The 19,530-nt window shown below is 50.6% G+C and overlaps 6 protein-coding genes across 6 annotated transcripts; 4 read left to right on the top strand and 2 right to left on the bottom strand.

Annotated features, from left to right (window-relative positions):
• Nucleotides 1–462: 462 nt before the first annotated feature.
• Nucleotides 463–2,994, top strand: PtrM4_000520 (Dimer-Tnp-hAT domain containing protein; the record flags this gene model as incomplete). The annotated part of the gene is made up of 1 exon (XM_066102547.1): nucleotides 463–2,994. One exon carries the CDS (start codon nucleotides 463–465, stop codon nucleotides 2,992–2,994), a length of 2,532 nt encoding a protein of 843 aa, XP_065964749.1.
• Nucleotides 2,995–4,009: 1,015 nt separating this feature from the next.
• Nucleotides 4,010–4,370, bottom strand: PtrM4_000510 (uncharacterized protein; the record flags this gene model as incomplete). The annotated part of the gene is made up of 2 exons (XM_066102546.1): nucleotides 4,010–4,117; nucleotides 4,188–4,370. The coding sequence occupies 2 exons, from the start codon at nucleotides 4,368–4,370 to the stop codon at nucleotides 4,010–4,012; spliced, it is 291 nt and encodes a 96-aa protein (XP_065964748.1).
• Nucleotides 4,371–5,715: 1,345 nt separating this feature from the next.
• On the top strand, nucleotides 5,716–7,367 carry PtrM4_000500 (F-box domain containing protein; the record flags this gene model as incomplete). Its single annotated transcript, XM_001941646.1, has 2 exons — nucleotides 5,716–6,778; nucleotides 6,829–7,367. 2 exons carry the CDS (start codon nucleotides 5,716–5,718, stop codon nucleotides 7,365–7,367), a joined length of 1,602 nt encoding a protein of 533 aa, XP_001941681.1.
• A 2,115-nt stretch (nucleotides 7,368–9,482) lies between these two features.
• On the top strand, nucleotides 9,483–11,080 carry PtrM4_000490 (FucP, Fucose permease; the record flags this gene model as incomplete). The annotated part of the gene is made up of 2 exons (XM_001941648.2): nucleotides 9,483–10,006; nucleotides 10,084–11,080. 2 exons carry the CDS (start codon nucleotides 9,483–9,485, stop codon nucleotides 11,078–11,080), a joined length of 1,521 nt encoding a protein of 506 aa, XP_001941683.1.
• A 3,545-nt stretch (nucleotides 11,081–14,625) lies between these two features.
• PtrM4_000480 (DUF2052 domain containing protein) lies at nucleotides 14,626–15,318 on the bottom strand (the record flags this gene model as incomplete). The annotated part of the gene is made up of 1 exon (XM_001941649.1): nucleotides 14,626–15,318. One exon carries the CDS (start codon nucleotides 15,316–15,318, stop codon nucleotides 14,626–14,628), a length of 693 nt encoding a protein of 230 aa, XP_001941684.1.
• Nucleotides 15,319–15,844: 526 nt separating this feature from the next.
• On the top strand, nucleotides 15,845–17,590 carry PtrM4_000470 (SpeE, Spermidine synthase; the record flags this gene model as incomplete). The annotated part of the gene is made up of 2 exons (XM_066102545.1): nucleotides 15,845–16,717; nucleotides 16,850–17,590. 2 exons carry the CDS (start codon nucleotides 15,845–15,847, stop codon nucleotides 17,588–17,590), a joined length of 1,614 nt encoding a protein of 537 aa, XP_065964747.1.
• Nucleotides 17,591–19,530: the final 1,940 nt, after the last annotated feature.

Below are 19,530 nucleotides of genomic sequence, written 5' to 3'. Positions count from 1 at the left end.
TCTCCTGCCATTGTGTTCTTGTTGACGCTTGTTCATACTTGTCAACGAGCGAGCCGGCTCGCTCAGCTCGCTCGGCTTGGACGTTTTGACCAAGCCGAATGAGCTGAGCGCGCAGTGCGCGCTTGCAAGCCGAGCGAGCTTAGGGATAGGCGCTCGCTCAGTCAGCTTGCTTAGCTTGGTTGGATGGGGCGGTTGGAAACTTGGGGCTGAAGGACTTGGTGGAGGGGCAATCTCACGATGATTTTTAGGTGTAGTGCGTAAGTTCGAAACCTAGTTATAACCTAAAATACACTCTTTTTTGCTATATTTCTAGCAAATAAGCTACTAAATTTCCGGCTAACGGCCTGGCAACAATATTCTCCTTCTGCGACACTTCACTTACTACTTATCACCCACCACACTCACCTATACTCCATCAACGCGTCTCTATTTGCAGCTATTATCTACCTCGCCGTTGCTATAATGCCAGCAAAAAGAACACGCGTTAATGCTCTAGAAATCGCGACAACTTCGAAGCGCCCTAGAGTCGCAGCGCGTCATCGCGGGACTGCCAGCCAACCTGTGCTAGTCGATACTCGGCCATTCTCACCATCTCCACCTCCTCCACCGCTGTCGCCGCGTCAAGCTCTCGTCGCCGCGCCACAAGCACCAAATTTTGAAGCGACCCTCCGAGAGTCGCGCGCCGAAGAGACAATCATCCCACCACCTGAGGGCAGCGAGCATGCCACTGTTGCAGCTTCAGGAGCAGCTAGCGAGGCTGTCGACGAGGGTTTCGTATGGGTAGAGGACAAATACGACGGCTTTAATTGGAGTCGCTACCCAAAGCACTGCAAGCCGCCCACATCACTTTCGAACCGAGCAAGCTGGGTATACAGCCATAGCTATCGCATCGCCTTGCGCAGCAACGTCGCAAAAGTCACGTGGATCTGCCACTATTGCTATAAGCACAAGTTCACTACTGTTGGCCGTGGCATACATGACGTCTCGCAGTCTCCATCAGCGCCAGCACGTCATCTCGGAGAAGACAAGAAAGGTCATGGCTTGAAGCCTCCAAGTAAGCGCACTACCGTCGCTCCTCGGAAAGAAACTCTCCTCGAACGCGCCCTTCAGAAGGGCTGCTCTCAGGCTGTTGCCAACGAGCTTACCAACTTCAATATACAAGAGTTTAGGCTTGCGGCCGTCACCTGGCTCGTCGAAAACAACCTCCCACTCTCACAATTCGAATCATCGTCTTTTCGCAATATGATACAATTAGCTAGCGTAGAGGCAGAACGAGCCCTGTGGGCATCTCATAACAGCGTCTCACGATACGTTATACGCCTGTACAACTACCTGTTACCAAAGGTTGTCGCAAGCCTTTCAGAATCAATGAGCAAAGTCCATATAAGCTTTGACGGATGGACGACAAAAGGTGGCAAGCGCGGTTACTTAGGTATCGTCGCCCACTACGTTGATAGCTCTGGCGAGCTCAGGGACTTGCCTATTGCGCTCCCACAACTGACAGGTGCCCACACCGGCGAGGCCATGGCTGAGGTCGTGATGGCAATATTCAAGCAGTTCGAAATCACTGTGGGCAAGCTCGGTTACTTCGTCCTCGACAACGCACATAACAACAACACCACGATCAACACTCTCGCCTTGCAGATGGGCTTCAGCGCTACCGAGCGTCGCCTTCGCTGCGGTCCTCATACGCTTAATCTCATTGGCCAGATGCTACTCTGGGGTGAGGAGAAAGAGTCCTACGACAACGAGGAGACTGAGCGCGTGAACGAAGCTGAGAACATGGCTACTTGGCGAGGCGATGGACCATTAGGAGTGCTTCTCGCGGTTATCAACTACATCAAAACACCACAACAGTACGCTCTTTTTGAGAAGTATCAGAAGCTCGCTATTAGGGACCAGCCTGTCAACGCGCCAACAGAACAGCACAAAATCAAGGAGCCCGTCAAGCCAGTTGTTACTCGCTGGAACTCTTACGTTTCGTGTTTTGAGCGCGCTGTTGAGTTGCAATTAGCGGTTAATGGGTACGCCAACTACCATATTCAGAAGATTGAAACTGAAGACGCGTACGCCCGAAGTCGTAACAACAAGCTGCCTGCAGCGCCGGATTGGATGAGGTCTGATGGGATCAATGCCCATGACTGGCAGGTGATTGCTGAGTATATTGATGTGCTCAGGCCACTGAAACAAGCTACAAAACGGCTTGAAGGCCGCGGCAAAAGCGGTGCTTTTGGAGCAATCGCTGAGGTTATTCCAGTATTTGAATACTTACTTGGAGTCTATGAGGACCGCTTGCAAAGCTATGAAGACGTCATTCACGATGAGCATACAGAGTCACCCGAAGACCACCTTGCTATCAACCTCCGCGCTGCCCTAGTTAAAGCCCGCGAGTACTACAACAAGCTCGACCTCTCGCCAGCTTACTATGCTGCTACAATCCTTCATCCTCGCTACAAAAGCTACCTTGACGCAGCGTGGGCGGATAAGCCTGATTGGCTAGAGAGCAGCAACCGCAAGTTTCAACATTTGTGGGCGGAGTACAAAAGCTTACCGAAGCCGCGCTTACGCCCCAAAGTCAGGCACAATGATATAGACGACGCTATCAACAGCTTTATTGAGCCTGCAGGGCTTACGGAGAACGAGGAGGATGAATATGAGGCTTGGAAACGCAGCGAACCGATCGCTAGCGAGGGCGTCGACCCTATAAAATACTGGGTAGGACTCCGCGATCGCTACCCCAGCCTTAGCAAATTTGCTATCGACATGCTATCAATCCCAGGCTCAAGCTGTGAGTGTGAGCGCTTATTCAGCGAGCTGGGTGACCTCCTCGAGCCCCGTCGGCGCAGCATTTCTCCGCAACTTCTAGCAGCAATACAGTGCGATCGACGATGGATAAGAGCTGGATTTGGCAGTGGTGAGGTGCCTGTAAAGGAGGCTATCAGCGATGAGGAGATGGACGCGAAATACGGTGTACATAAGTGGGATATTAGCTGAGAAACTCAACACCAAGGTTTCTATATAACTTTCCTAATCGGGACTGAGCCCATCAAGCCGAGCGAGCTGACAGCCCTGTTTCAGCCAATCCGAGCGAGCCGAGCGAGCTGCTGGCCTCCGCTCAATTGGCTGAGCAAGCCAATTGGCTGAGCTCGCTCAGCTTGCTCATTGACATCTGTGCGCTTGTTGCGCTAGCTGCGTTCGCTAGAGATGCGTCGGTGGTCGTGGGTTGTACACGGGTCAAATCTCAACCGGTCGGTTGGCGCGTGTATAGACGGCGTCTTGGAACGCTTCTGATACGGCTGTAACGGTCGGTCGCTAGCCACGAACGACGCCTGATATAGCTAACAGTGAGCTTAGCATAGATAACTCCGCCTTGCTGATATAGGCAATCTAGGGAACGCGCGGGGTAAAGAATCTATCTCTTCTTAACCTAACTGTCTGTGACTGCCGTGCAATCACTGATCAGTGTTGGAAGGCCTTGTACGATCGTACGGTGAATAACAGTAGCTAAGGTAATCTTGTGTATTGGTATTCTGGTGTATGATGATTCTACGAATGTGGGGGCTACGAAGGTATACATAGCGTTGGGTCCGAGTTGGGCCGAAGTAGGATCGAGGCGGTACATTGGGCCTTATTAGGCGACACACCGTGTGTATGCCGACACTAAATTCAGAGCCTAAAATCTATCTAGTGTATTTATATTGCTATTCTAGAGGTTTTATGCTTAATTTTGAGCCTAAACGCTGTCTTAGGGATTTCCTGTAAGTGGTATGGCGCGCCATGGTAATTATAGCGTAGAATGCCTTCATGGTAGAATTTTCTAGTAGTTACGTCTATGGTATATTCTACGTTCAAGAGCACTGCAGTGGCAATCCTTGGTGTATGCGATACTGAAGAACCATCGATTACATGATATTCCGAGCTTTTCCGACGTTTGCTTCCCTTTTACACTATTAGTATAACTAACTGTATTTAGACAGAATAGCAATATTTAAACTTACTCTAAAGCATGCTACGCCCTCCGAGGGAGGCCCGGGGGCTTGGGCGTATTGCAGGCCCAGTAACAGCCCTTATCGTAGGGTGGTGCAAAGCCGCTGCTCTCGCAATAGCCAGTCACGCACTAGAAATAGCAAGTCAGCATCCCATCAGGGCACAATGTGTGAAACTAAGGTATTTAAAAGATAACTCACGTTTGAAACGTCTCCGCACTGAGAGCAGGGACCTGCACGCTTCAAGATATCGTCGGCGACGTCAGCTTCGCGCTTTGCCTGAGCAGCTATAGCGTTGGCCTTGGCATTGACGTTGGGCACTGCGACAACGGTTGCGACACTAACCGCAAGGGCAATAGTAGTAAGGACCTTTGAGAAGTACATTTTTTGGTAGGTAAGATAGATTGGAAATATAGTTGAACGTTGATCAAACGGGCGACTTGATGCGTAGATAGGAATGCTCTTCGAAGGATCCAACTGGTATTTATAGAGGCGAGTATCAGAGCCGGTGAAGAGTCTACGTACTATGTGTTGCGGCCTCGTAGGGATGAGAAGATCCGATATGCTGACAGGACGTGGTGTCAGTTCAAATCGGCGAAAGAAAGGGCCGTCTTCATGTTCGTCCAAAATAGTACATGATCGGGCACATCGTGGGACTTCTTGCAAGGCGTTGAAGTCACCCTACCTCTTTTACCTATTATGACATGAAATCTTACAAAGATAGTGTCCCGAGGTCAACATGCGTAGGCGTACATAAACAATGCCCGAGCTACATATCCTACACACACCATAGCTACCCACTGCGAAGATCTGCCGGCAATGTAAGTACGACACAGACATTGTGGCGTCACGGCGTAAGCCAGACTTGTCAATAATCAATCGATCGACATGATTGATTCCTATATAGGTTAAACAATTACTTTATTAGGCAGCCTTTAACCTAGATAGGAATCAATCATGTCGATCTGATTGATTGTTGACAAGTCTGGCGTAAGCAGACCTCAAAATCGACACGGGAATTCCGGCTGACCCGAGCTCGGCGTTCTATTGTCAACTTGCTCTCGCGGATCCGCATGCTTTCAACGATACCAGCACGGGGAGTGTCGTGAAAGCTTGACACAGTGCACGAGTAGGGTAGAATTGAGAACGGTGCCAAGTTTTCCATGGCACCTTCCGTGCCAGGCTCCCTCCAAGTTCGAGAATTGGATTCATAGGCGTCTGATCGTATTTTTGAAATTGGTCTACGACCTATCACTGCCAATACAGTCATGGACCGGACCGCTGAAACATACTGCCGACGATGACGTCATCTAAATGCCCGCCCCGCAACAAAGGGAATGTTTGAGTTGATCGGATTACGAGCTGACATGTTTTCAAGGTGTTGTCGCTTGGGTATCTAATCATCCGGCTGACATATGACGCAAGATCAACGCGTTCCAGACACGCCTGGATGTGCAATGGAAAACAACATATGGCCTAGACCAGCCGAGTGTAAGTACCAGACTCCGCAACAATCAATCGGATCGGCATGATTGATTCCTATCTAGGTTAAAGGCTGCCTAATGAAGTAATTCTTTAACCTATATAGGAATCAATCATGTCAATCGATTGATTGTTGCGGAGTCTGAGTAAGTACCTGAGGTCATCTCATGCAGCTAAACGAACGCTCACCCAGAACATCACGAATCCTGTCCGCTGACTAGGTACCGTAGCCCCCAACATCAAGTCAATGAACCATCTACCCAACGAGATACTGCTATTAATCTTTTCGTACGTCGACTTCCATCGCGAGGCACGCATCCTGGGCTATATTCCAGATGACCCGCCTCCGACACCAGTGGATCAGTATCTCATCGAAGACTTCCGCAAATGCTCAGTGCGAAACCTCGCTCTTACATGCAAGCGATTCGCGCATTTTGCCCAAGAAGTGCTTCTGTATGCTCCTGTGCTCGACGCAACCTTTCCGCACACTTTGGCGGAGTTTGAGTCTTGTGGAATCGTTAGCTTTGTGCGCAAACTACGTCAGAATCCGGAGCTTAGTCGATATATCAAGCAGCTGAGAATATGCTGGTCGGAAAGAACAGATGGTGAGCCGCATAACCCTGACAATGACGCAGCCATGTCGGTTTCACCTGCCGTGCTCAGTGATCTTGAGAGTCAAATGTCACGGCTAGAAACCAGACTGAATTTCCCACGTCCATCGCAAAGGGTTGGTTTTGTGACACCGTTCGGTAACCTTGTAGAGAGATCCGTACCTGTTCTTCTGTCACTACTACCACACCTCGAGACATTGTGCATTTCAGACCCATACTTAACGGGCCCAACACATTGGTCAAGAACGGGAATGAAGAGTGGACATGCGCTCTCATATCTGAAAGTCGAAAGATCTATGATGATAGTCCCTGATGGTCTTCTCGAATGCCCAAGACTACAAACGCTGGATCTAAGCCTCAAGATACAAGGCCGTGGAGCTATCGAAATCCTCGATGAATCTGAAATGTTCCGAGGTGTCGGAATACCGTATAGGCTTTCCCATAATATACAGCATATACGTCTCGATTTCGAAGTTAAGACAGTGGGCATATGGAATACCACGTCCCGAGCATATATGAATAACATCATACATGCCTTCAGCGACTTGGAAAGCCTTACCTACTACGCGGAGTCCTCAGCATCCAAGAACCCATATAGAAGTGTGCGGGCATTCCCCGCCTATCAAGCAAATATCCAATATTACCCCGACTCTACGTCGTCGTTCACAAACGATGTCGCTGTGGATGAGCAAACTTGGGGTACTACTTTAGCCACCCGAACTTCAAGGCTTGTTGCTGACGGTTACTAGATCGCGCGATATACGATGCCCGCACCGAAGTGACGGATTACCAATACCTCGTCGACAACCTTGAGCATCTTCACAATAGCTTGCAACTCTTACAGCTACCAGGTGGCTTTTGGACGTTGCCGGGCGCAGTCCAGAAACCTCTACCCCGCTTCACGCAATTCTCACAACTGAAGCGGCTCATCGTTCCTCAGGCAGCACTGATATCGATCAAGTTGGATAACATGCGCTTCGACGCTGTCTTCATGGGAGATTTCGAGCTTTCTCCCGCGCAGTCTTTGCCGCCTTGCTTGGTGGAGTTGACCGTCTTCGACGCTGATGCAATCTTCCCGTCGTCGGCATGGCTGACAGGGCTTTTTGAGGATCAGAAGAAGATGAATATGTGGCCAGCTTTCAAGAAGCTGAAGATACTGTTCGGCGCAACGTTTTCCGAGCGAGAACTGAGGTCGCTGCTGGAGAAGCGTAGTGGTAGTTACTTCTGGAATATGGTAGACGAAGCACAATTCGAAGTGGAGGTCTGGAGAGATGAAGAGGAGTGGTAGAATCAAGAAAAGCCTTGAAGCCGGCAGGTTTGGTGATGACAGGAGTGAACACCTAGTCGATGGAACTCTATCCTTCAGCTACTGTATTTGCAAAGGTACCCTGTCTCTTCCGCGTTACGCTCAATCTCTGGGTACCCATAGTGTGTAGGCGTCATCACGGCTTTGAGAAGGATGTCACTCCATGTATGTACGTACACTAAGAGATACGACTCCGGCCCAGGGGCTCATCTCCGCAATCGCTCGGGCTCAACCTCCACACAACCCCAGACGCACCCACGAAAAAAGAGCGATATGCGGCCTTCATTATCGGCTTCCAGCGGCGAAATATTCCTTTTCTATCGTGCGCTCGATTATGGCTCCCGCGTCTCAGTCCGGTTGGGGCTAGCAAGTCTGCTAAAAAAAGGCGCTTCAACCCGTAGCCGTCCCAAGCTTAGAGCCAAGAGCATTCACGTGAGTGTGCAACGGCATCCGACAAACCCCCCGAGGCAAACTTTTAGAGCCAATGATCAAGTAGCAGCGGAGTGGCACCGAGACGAGACGGCCACACGTCATGGATAGGCAGATGCAAAAGAAGCGCGCTAGAAGAATGCTAGAAGAAGTCGTTGAGATGCCGACCCCAGCTTCCAGTCCAACACCATGGCGCTTACATCCCCGTGGAGGGGTAAGCTATGGGTTGCAGTGAGCTTTGAGCTACTGTTCAGCGTTCCCCAGGAACTACAGATCGTCATTATCGGGCGGACAGACTACGGGTGTGACGGCTGTCAACTGCAAAGACACGCACTACGCCGCTGACGGAGACGCCCAAGGTGGACGCAAGATTCAGACAGATGTCTAAGAAATCTACAAGACTTTCTTCATATCACTTGATGCCGCTGAAATCGTCGCAAAGAATTCAAAGAATTCCATAAACATGATGAATCTAAACCAAATTCGCTTGTGTTGGGAGCCGAAGTGCACACCGCAGTGAAAACTACCGATACCGCGCAGCCACGACATGAGAAATCGCGCCAACAGCTCCCAATTCACGCTCGAGGCCATACGAGCCCACCCTGGACTTCAGCCACAAGTCTCAACAATGCCTTCAAGTCATTCTGCCCAGAGCGCCAAGGGCCCAGAGGCTACTGGCTCACAAGGCCGTGGCACGCACCAACGCTAGGCAGGAATCATGGTGTCAAGACTTCAAAAACGCTTGGTGCAGCCCAAACCTTCTTGGTTTGCCTGGCGCTATTACCCGCAGCACCTACAAGCCTCTCTCGTCATTGCTTGTGAACGGCTTTCTAGAAGTTTGGTGGAAAAGACCCTTGGGCCCCATCATACACACAGTCCGCGTGGTAGAGATCAACAGCGGGGTACAGCTGATGTGCGACTTAGCAGCCCTTCGTCCCTTTCGCTAAGATCTCTCCATGTGGGACAACACCCACAGTCCACAGTGACCAGCCCAGTTTTTCTTTGCTAGGGTCTCTCCACGGGGTTGGCAACGTGGAGAAATAGAATGGAGCCCCGTACGAGAAGGACCTATCTCATGAGGCTGAACGATTAAGTGGGACCCCTCACGGAGGGATCGTGCACACATGTTTCCTAGCGCAAGCGCGACAAAAGTTTCGATTGGCTAAAACGCCGCATCATCCGATGTTTCCCGGCAGTATTCTCGGCTGGATTTACAAGCTACTGGGGCAGGCCGAACATAACCCAGCCTACCAGACGAATAGTCGGCGAAAAATTTGCGGACTCTGGGGTTTAGCGTCGACGGGGCGAGGCGTTTAGCGACATGTGGATAATGCATGCGGCGAGAAGGCGAAAGGCGAAATCCAAGCCCACCACCAAACCCCCGGCTCTGGGGCCCCCGCTAGACTGAACCAATGCCAGCGGAGAACTACCGGAGGGGCTATCGTACCCGCTATCGAGCCTGGATGGCACACCAGCCCCATGTCGAGAGCTTCTACCATGACCATGGTATCTAGGGACGTGTGAAGAGGAAGCGATATATATTGAGCTATGGCTTCCCCATCCAAAAAACCCCTCATCAGCTCATCGCTCTTCGCCTCGACAATTAGTTGAGATCTCCAGGCTTATATACCTCAATCTCCTCGTTCTTTCTCTCCATTGTACTTTGCCATGGGTCTCTTTGGTAACAAGAGCTCGCTCGAGCCTACCATGGACCAAGTTCACGAGCAGCAAGCTCGTCGTCCCTCAGTCGCCGAGGTCATTGATAACCAAGTTCGACGCAAATCTGTCGACAACCGTGTTGTTACTGGAGCTTCTGCTCTGACTGCTCGTCAATCTATTATCCCGGTTGCCCTGGTCACAACGCTATTCTTCATGTGGGGTTTTGCCTATGGTCTTCTCGATGTGCTCAACTCGCGATTTCAAGTTGCTCTGGACATCACCCGTGGACAATCCTCTGCTCTACAAGCTAGCTACTTCGGCGCTTATTTCGTGGGGCCGCTAACCTATTCGGGCTGGTTCTTGAGGAGGTTCGGATACCGATATACATTCATCCTGGGACTTTCCATCTACTGTGTCGGAGCCCTCATGTTTTGGCCCGCGGCAGTCAAGCGAAGCTTCGGCGGCTTCTGTGGAGCCATGTTTATTGCTGGATCTGGTTTATCTACCTTGGAAACCAGTGCCAACCCATACATGTAAGTTATACCACATGAATAGTGAATCACGTGATCATGTCCTGGCATAAATTTTGTACTGACGACAACCTCTCTAGTGCCGTCTGCGGTCCTCCCAAGTGGTCTGAATTCCGTCTCGAGCTGTCTCAGTCCGTCCAGGCTGTCGGTTCCGTCGTCGCCCCCGTCCTCGCCGCCCAAGTCATCTTCAAGAACGTAGGCACTGACGGCAAGTCGCTCGAAGCTGTGCAATGGGTCTACCTCGGAATCGCAGCCTTTGTCGGTATCCTAGCCGTAGTCTTCTTCTTCGCTCCTATCCCCGAAATCACAGACTCCGACATGGCCGACCAAGCCGAGATGACAAACGACACCACGGGCTACGTTGACAAGCCGCTCCGAAAGCAATACACTCTCTTCTGGGGTACCGCCGCTCAGTTCTCCTACGTTGCCGGCCAAGTCGGTGTCGCCGCTTACTTCATCAACTACTTCGCTGAAGCACGTCCCGATCTCAGTGTCACCGAAGGCCACCACCAGGGCGCCAACTTCTACGCCATCGCCCAAGGACTCTTCGCCATTGGTCGTTTCGCCGCCGCTGGTCTCATGTACTTTGGTGGAAAGCCGCGCTACGTGCTCCTTGCTTTCCAAACTCTCATCATGATCTTCATCTCCGCGGCCATTGGCACAAACACCGGCGGCGCGAACCGCCCTAACTGGGGTGGTCTGAGCATGTTGATGATTGTGCTATTCTTCGAGTCTTGTATTTTCCCAATCATCTTCGCTCTTACGCTTCGCGGTCTTGGTCGCCACACTAAGCGTGGTGCTTCTTTCCTCGTTTCCTCCGTCTGCGGTGGTGCTGTTGGCCCTGTTATCCTCGGTAACGTGGCTGATAGCATTGGTACGAGGAAGGCTATGTGCATCCCGCTTATCTTCTTCGCTATCGCGTGGAGTTACCCTATCTACCTTAACATGGCAAAGGGTGCTGAGCTCGATGCTTATAATGAGAGCCATGTTGGTGTTAGCGAGGTCGGCCCCGTTGACGCTGAGAAGCTTTCTCTCGAGAAGGATGTTGAGGCGAGGATGGTTGAGGTCAAGGTCTAAAAATCACCATGGGATATGACATCTATGAATTTTTTGTAGCGCGGCGTTTTTCTGATGAGCTGGGTGGAACAAGTCTTTGTATATACCATTGCATGATGCATATAGATCTCTTATTTGCAAATAGAATCTGAGATGACTTTTCCGATGAAAGCTTCAATCTTGATTATGCACCGTGCTCGCTTTATTAATCCTCTCACATCACTCAGGCAGCACAGCAGCGCAGAGCATACGTATATCTGTTGCGCTGCCATACATTATTCTAGCAGACTCTTAATTACATATGGTGTTGGTAGGTCTATAGCACTAGTGCTGAAAGGAAATAACGATAACTAGGAATGCATTCTGTGTGGTTGTTCTGATTGATTGCGAAGGAGAACTATGGAAGAGCTAGATATAGGAGGTCTGGTCTGAGCGCTGCTCGGACGCCGCGATCCGTGCGCCTGCTCGCGTGACCGAGATCAGTGCGGCCGATCGCGTGGCTGAGATATCGTTGATATCTGTGATCCGACTGTTGGTTGCTCTTAGTTTCGAGCCACCGTACGTACGTGGCGAGCACGTGACTACGTGCGTGGCCCGTGCCGTGGGGTGGGATTCAGTTCGTACGCGAGCTGCAGCCCACCTCCTCTAATCAATCATAACCATCTAATTCAACTCGTTGCAACGACCGTTACTTGATTTAACCTCACCTTTGCCGTATCAACACCGACAACTTCAAAAAAAATACATTAATCAAACCAATCTCAAGCTTCATGATGAACTAATTTGTTTAATGAAAGGTCTAATTATATCATGTATCGCCATGCACACGAGAGAAAGTCCTCCTGCTCTTCGTCGCTCTGGATCTACGCTATAATTGTTGCAGTTGTGGTTCGTCCGTCACCACAAGGCGCAAGTCATGAGGCTTGTCACCGGCGCAATGCGCTAATCCACATGTACTCGAATACATGAAATCTATAAGACGGTATATTAGCAAAACAACGATCAACTTGTCCAAGGTGGATATACACACCCTATGGCGCCAAGGTCGTGGCTGGATTCTCTCGGAGTATCAAATAGGATTTTGTTTGCCCACTCCAATTTTTTCGTATCTTCCTTAGTCGACGGTCTCTGGAAGTCCTATTCCTAAGGTACTATCTCTAGGCTCTTCGTATGAGGGCTTGCGTGGCATTGTGTCTCTAGCTCATCTAGCTCTGTGAGGCTTGACAGTGGAGGCTGGTAAAACTGGTCGCCATGTCTATGTCGACAGACTGTGTAATAATAAACACGTGTGTCGTATCTAACAGGTATGACCGTCTTTGTTCGTGAGGTTCTTTTGTTCCGACTAGACGGAGAGGGAGAGGTAGGTTTCTCTGGGCGTGTGTCCATGCTGATATAGATTGTGTAATAATATCTGCCTATGTCGTGTCTGATGGGTACAGTCGTCTGTGTTCGTGAGGATCGTTCGTTGAGCCCGAAGGTGGAGGAGCTGGAACTAGTCGCCATGCCATGTCTTCGTCGTCGTGGGCTGACTGTGTAATAATAGTTGCCTGGGCTCGTGTCCGAGTGAGTGGAACTAGTGGCCATGTCGAGACGGAGAAACTGTGTGATGATAGACAATTGATGATAGATGGTTCATGATAAACAAATGATGGTGGATGAGATGGGTGTAATGAGATGGGTGTGATGTTGTGGTGTTGTAGAAGACAAGACGTTCAGAAGATTATAAAGGGCAAAGTCGCTTACGTAGCGCGGCGGCTGCGCTGACCACGTCATGCCATGTGGCAGTTTCCCAGAGCGAGGATGTCAGGGATGGGAGGTGCGGGCCACCGGACACTCTTTACCATGGATTTCTTTACAGTAAGAAGTCGCGACCCCACGCCCAATGTATCCGCAATTTGTGTTGATATTGGGGCAAAAGGGTTTCTAGAACTCGACTGAAGTTTGCTCCTCTTAGAAGAAAGATGATTCCGAGGCAATTTATTATTTGATGCGTCGTGAAGGCTATTGCATTGGCCGTCTTTTTTGTCTTGCTCTGTCTCGGGTGCAGAAGGGGGATGAAGCCTTCGGTCTGTTTTGCACGTTAATTATGTACATTGAGTTTAGAACTGCTTGTAGATTTAACATTAATGCATTCTATGATATAATTCTACACCTGGCGTTCAAAGCTGCAGAATTTACGCGGACATCTTCTACTCCAATTACTAAGTTTTCGTATACCGCTCGAGCTTTCCGCCAAACGTATCCACGTCTGATAGGAACCACAGTACAATCCATCCATGCGAGGCTCCATGGATTTACGGAACGAGCGCCATCCTCGTTTCTTAGGGGTGTGAATCATAGGGTCCTGGGACTTCCAGGTGACTGTTGTTTGGTCGTTTACGAAAAGCGCACCAGGCGACGTCACAATGAGAGTGTGAACTACTCAAGTGTTATAAAAGGACTGCCATCATCCATGTCGATTCCGGTGTAAATATCTTTGCCGAATTTGCGAAAGAAAATGCAGTCGAGTAAAAGCCAGTCAGGTAAAGGAGGTGTCTCACTCTCGCGAGGACGATAGGCAGCGAGCTCTTTACCGGGTTCCAGATCGCATAGCCACATTACAAAGGAATACCCATGTAGTATGAGTGCTTGTTCCAACCACTCCCGCATCTTCTGATCCAAGTAGAATCTGCGATTGGACTCACAATCCCATGCCCCTGTAGTCATATCGAACGTTAGGCTCTCTACAGCATTAATGGTGCTGGCAATCTGGTCCGACCCCTTGCAAACGTCTCAGAGAGTCACAGCCTGTCGACAGGACCTTAGCGTGAAGGGGCGATCGGCCGGAGGATTGCGCGGTATTTGGGTTGCTTCGATCCTTTTTTAATCCTCGGCGTAGAGCTTTTCCCTACGCTCGCGACGTTCGCTGACGAGAATGAAGTCTCTCTGCCCCAAGGGAATATTCGGGCATCGTGGTGAAATAAGTGTCGATGGGGGATTTATAAGTAAAGGTGTTTCCGCTTTTGCTCTGACGCGGAGCGCGGAGGGTTGTAGTATAAGGTGATGTTGGTAGGGTCGATGGTCGTGGATGATGTTCGGTGGATGCGATTCGGAAGCGTGGTATCTGAGGGTTTGTGTCGGTGGATGAGGAAAGGGAGCTGTGCGCGGATTTTATATTTGCATGTGAGTCAGTGGGCTCAAAAGCTAGAGCTGGTACCGAGATGTTACCATGCGCCGAACCAAGGTTCAACCAGCCAAGAGAACAGCCCCGGGCCACTCGCGACGCTGGATACGAAAAGGGTTTTCACAGCTAAGTGAACAAATAACAATTATGGAAGTTGACCATGTTGCAGGGAAATCATCGGGTGAAGGGGAGAATCGGGCATCGGGTCGTCGAGAAGCAGGGCGAGGTTGGTAATTGGGCAGTTGCGTGCAAGTACAACCTAGCAGTACCGTTAGCACTGTGCCTCGATCCAATCAGTGTGTAACAACGTACTCATACGCTTCTGCTCTTACGCTTGCAACCCCCAAAAACCCCGTCTGTACTCGTATTCCCTTTTCGCAAGCGTCTCAGCCTGGCCAGACTTTCAATAATCCTGTATACCCGTCTCCCCCACCAACACCTTCTCCTTGCCCTCCCCATCCGAATCAAAATCGCTCTCCATACTCTCAAAGTAGGCCTCTTCCAAATCCCTCTCCTGCTCTGGATCATCGTACTGGGCATTGCCGTCGACGAGCTTGGCATAGTCGAAGTCGTCGTCGCCGCCTCGTAGAAAGCGTTGTGTCATCTCGTCCACCCACCATGCCTGGCCTTCCTCTTTTGTCATGGGGATATCGTCCTTGTCTTCTTCTACAATCTCCCCTTGCGGTCCGCGGCTATATGTGAAGAGCGAGTTGGGGTCGGGTTGCGACAGCGCGTCTTTCTTCGCCTCTGCGCGCCAGAGATCCGCGGACATTTGACCTGAGAAGCCCTTTTTTCGTCCTTCGGCTTCGCGCTCTGATGCTGATTGGAAGCGGCGTATGAGGCGGTCGTAAAGGAGCGGATCGGCGAGTTCGAGCGAGGCATCGGAGAAGTACTCGGGATGCACTTCGAGGTAGCGTTTACGCCGGTTTTTTGCTTGGAGTCGTTGTGCGCGTTCATCTTGCTGCTGGCGCATTTGCTCGCGCAGAAGGGTATCATCTACGTCGTCGTCCATGTCCATATCCTCGGTTGTGTATGTCGCGGCGGGGTGCTTTGCGGCATCCGGCGCATTCGCAGGTCGGAGGACGAGAGGCGCCATGATGGGAGATCCTGTCATATATGGCATACTAATCCGAATAGCGCCTCAACTATCCTCAATGCTATTTATCGTGGTGGGCGTTGTTGAGAGTGAATGTCGACAAGCATGGGGAATGACGCCACACGGGCGGCTCGCGCTACAGGCTACGCTAACTAAGTTACTGCGAAACGCGCCCAGTCGAAACAACTCCACACTTAATGAACAACCGTTTCACCCGCGCGTCAAGGGTCCAGCAAGGAACAGCTGGCTTCTTAATCTAATTCCATCTCATCCCCGTCTTCTTTCTTTCCATCTTCAGCATTGGCCTGGCTTTCTTTTCTTGCACTTTCATCTTTGTGGTGGTCCTTCTTCGCAGGCCGAATACAAGTTACGTTGCGGAAACACGGTCCGTTATATAGTGGGCGAAGAGCTTGGTACATTTACGCCATATCTGGTCTTTTGCACTGTACATATCTGTCACTTCTGCATCTTTCGACGTATCTTCATAACATTGTTCATTGGGAGAAAGAGATAGATCGTGTACATCATGTCTTCAAAACAAAAGACGCAGAAGAAGCCAAAGGCGGCCAAGGAGGCGCAGAAACAGACTCCGCGTATGACGGCACCGGAATTTCTCATCAGTATCGGAAGGGCAATGGCACTTCTGTTAATTGCAGGCGTTGCATCTCCCATTTCGCAGCTCAACTTGTCGCCCGTCTATGGATCCATTCCAGCATCCCTGCACCACCAGCGGACTATGACACTCACTGCCGTCGCAGCCCTGCTGGTAAGACGAGGACTCAAGAGCTATGTGTCTGTGAATGTTTCCCAGTACATCGCTGTGGTTGCATACTGGACGCCTGTTATACAATTCCTGCTCTTCCAGTACAGTGAGAAACTCGGTATTGAGTACGGACCATTCATCGTCGAATCCCTAACATACTTCCCTCTGCTATTCCTATCGGTTTACGGCGCCATGGACTTCTTCGATTGCTTCGATCTTATTGGATATCAGTCATCACCATTGAAGGAGGCCATCATTCCTACCGCATCGTACTTTACCATTTCTACCGTGGCCAAGATGAGCAGCGCGCTCATTCCAAACTTCATCGGCACATCCATCTACTTCACCCGCATTGGAATGCAGTTGTTGCTCGCATCTGCCTCTGCTTTCCTCACCCCATCCCGCGTCATCGTCTTCGCTTTTCCAGCTATCCTTCACACACTTTGGGCCAACCCGCATCATCCCTCGGCTCACGGCTTCCAACTGGCAAACTCTACTCTCCAAGCCACGCAAAACTTTACAATTCTTGCTCGCCAAGAATCAATCACAGGCTACGTCTCCGTCATCGAAAATGACGCAGACAATGCCTTCCGCCTCCTCCGCTGCGACCACTCCCTCCTCGGAGGCGAATGGCTCGTAACACCCGACGCCTACTCCAAAGGCCAACGCCAACGCGAATCCATCTTCGCCGTCTTCGTCCTCCTCGAAGCCGTCCGCCTCGTAGAACCCGCCGTACCCTCACTCCCCACCCTCCCCGACAGCGAAAAGTCGGCTTTGGTAATCGGTCTCGGCATCGGCACCGCACCCAACGCCATGATCGCCCACGGCCTCAACACCACCATCGTCGAGCTCGACCCCGTCGTACACTACTACGCAACCAAGTACTTCAACCTGAGTCCCAAACACACGGCCGTCATCGACGACGCCACCGCCTACGTCGCCCGCACCTCCGTGTCCGCCCCAGGAAGCTTCGACTACATCATGCACGACGTCTTCACGGGCGGCGCAGAACCCGTCTACCTCTTCACCACAGAATTCATGCAAGGTCTGTACGACCTCCTTAAAGACGACGGCGTCGTCGCGATAAACTACGCCGGAGACCTCAGTCTAGGCTCCACCAAACTCGTCCTCAACACCATCCACGCCATCTTCCCCGCCTGCCGCCTCTTTCGCGACACGCCGCCGCGCGAAGACCATAAAGAGGGTGATGCCGATTTCATCAACATGGTTGTTTTTTGCGTGAAAAGAGATCATGAGTTGGGGAAGAAGGCTATTCGGTTTAGGGATGCGACGGCAAAGGATTTGCTGGGTAGTCTTGCGAGGAATAACTTTTTACAGCCGAGGGAGGCATTGGAGGTCAAGTATGAGTTTGTGAGGGAGGAAGAAGGCGGGAAGGTCATGGGGAATAAGGATGTAGGGGCTTTGGAGAAGTTTCATAAGGATGGCGCGGTTAGTCATTGGAGGATTATGAGGAGTGTGTTGCCGGCGGGGGTGTGGGAGATGTGGTAAGAAGTGTGTGTGTAGGACAGTTTACTCTGCGCTTTTTCTGTTTTCGCGGTTTCGAATTGTTCGACTGTTGGTGTTTTGTTGTACATGGATTTGTCGCTAGATACTTAAATCGAAGAAGCACATATTTTACTCTACACACCTCCGTCATCGCACAAGCGACTCCTTCCCCCATCCCACCTACCATGCATCTACCACACCACACATCTTAGCCCACCACACAAAACCGAAACTCCCACCCTATTACATTAGTCACTAGCTCGCCTCCCCTCCAGCTCCACCTATCTAACCCCCACACACACATTTCACCGTTCACACCTACACACGTGCACACACTCAGCTCGCACACTCAATTTCCCATCACGCCACTCTCGTAATACCATTTGGTGCATCTCGCATCTTACATACACATTTTACCTTTTGCAGCGCAGCCGGTACCGGTACCCGACACTTATTCGCGTTACCAGTCTCACACAGACCATCATCTCACCCGCATACACCTACCTACCTACCTACCTACCTACCTACACACACCTACAGCACCGCACCAGAAAAGCGCCAACACCAACACCAAACTCGCAGCCAGCTAGCCATACATGCAGCCCCAACATCAACCAGTACGCCCATACTACTCACAGCATGCAGCAGCAAGCGCCCGGCTATACATACCTATATACCAAACCCAGTAGTAGTAGTATATAGGGTAAGCTAACCCAAGCACCACTAAGCCACCCCCCTCCTCCACTCCACCAGGCTTAAGTCTGAAATTCGCTAGGCTTAGTTGTGATAAGCATTTCTTAGGGCGACTGCGGGGGTGCTTGTCTGTGCTTAATAGGTTGGGTTAACGGTCCGAGAACTAACGATTTGTGAGATGCGAGCTGGCATGCGGGTGCGGGTTTTTTTCACCGGACCGTTAAGGTTCATGTGTGTGTGTGTGGGGCGGTATCCGGTTGCTGTACCTACTTTGTCTGCTGGGCTTGGGTGTCTGAAGGCCAAATGTAGGGCGTTGGACAAAAGCGAGGAAAAAAGGCCCAAGTTAGGCTTGAAAATTGGGTGGAAAGGAGAAGAGCTGGGATTGGATAGTTAGGTCCGGGATCAACGTTTACGTTGGTTAAGATGCGGTGTGACTATTGTAAGCAACCCCGCAGCACAGCACCACGCAGGTAGGGTAGCGGGTTTATACCGCGCCTGCAACTATATACACCCGCCAAAGTGGAGTATATTCGGAAAATAACCATAGAAAAATGCAAAGATTAGAGTTAGGGAAACGAGAAAAGTATACATCTTTGATCCAGACACGAGAATCAATATCCATGTTCTACAACATGCTATCACAACCAAAGTCCATGTCTACACACCCATCTTTCACCTCAAGCATCCCCACACCTGGTAAGAAACTTGTAAATCTTCCAGTTTACACCGTTTACATAATTCCCCCCATCCTCACCTCTTCATCCGCGCCATCCCGCCTCCAAACAGGAAAAAAACAACGCAGACGCAAATACCAAACGGAAGCACAACGGGAAGACACGGGCAAATGCTCGCATCCCCCTCCCGTTCGCAGGTAAGATCAGCACCCGCAGCCACGTTATCAACACGAACGTATGCGGGGAAAAGCCGGGAAAGCCGTTGAACAATGGCGGCGTTGCTTGTCTTGTCTTATCTTATCTTGTTCTGGTAATCCGTAGTTTGGTACGGATGCCGTTAAGTAATTGTGAGCACATCAAGGTGAGATTAGGCTTGTGATAGGATGTGAAACGTGAGATGATCGTAACTAGTGAGAAAGTTGAGAAATGACATAATTCTGTATTTTGTATTCGATATTGCGCTCATGGACACTCATGCTGTCTCCCTCATCTAAACACTCGGAACAAGCTGATGATGATGATGAATGCAGTCTAAGCTAGACAGCTATACCGCGCACGCAAAAAACATGCAACACA

Source organism: Pyrenophora tritici-repentis, chromosome 1, assembly GCF_003171515.1.
Source record: "Pyrenophora tritici-repentis strain M4 chromosome 1, whole genome shotgun sequence".
NCBI lineage: Eukaryota > Fungi > Ascomycota > Dothideomycetes > Pleosporales > Pleosporaceae > Pyrenophora > Pyrenophora tritici-repentis.
Note: the sequence above shows the minus strand (reverse complement) of the source record. Positions and strands in the feature narration are given on the sequence as shown.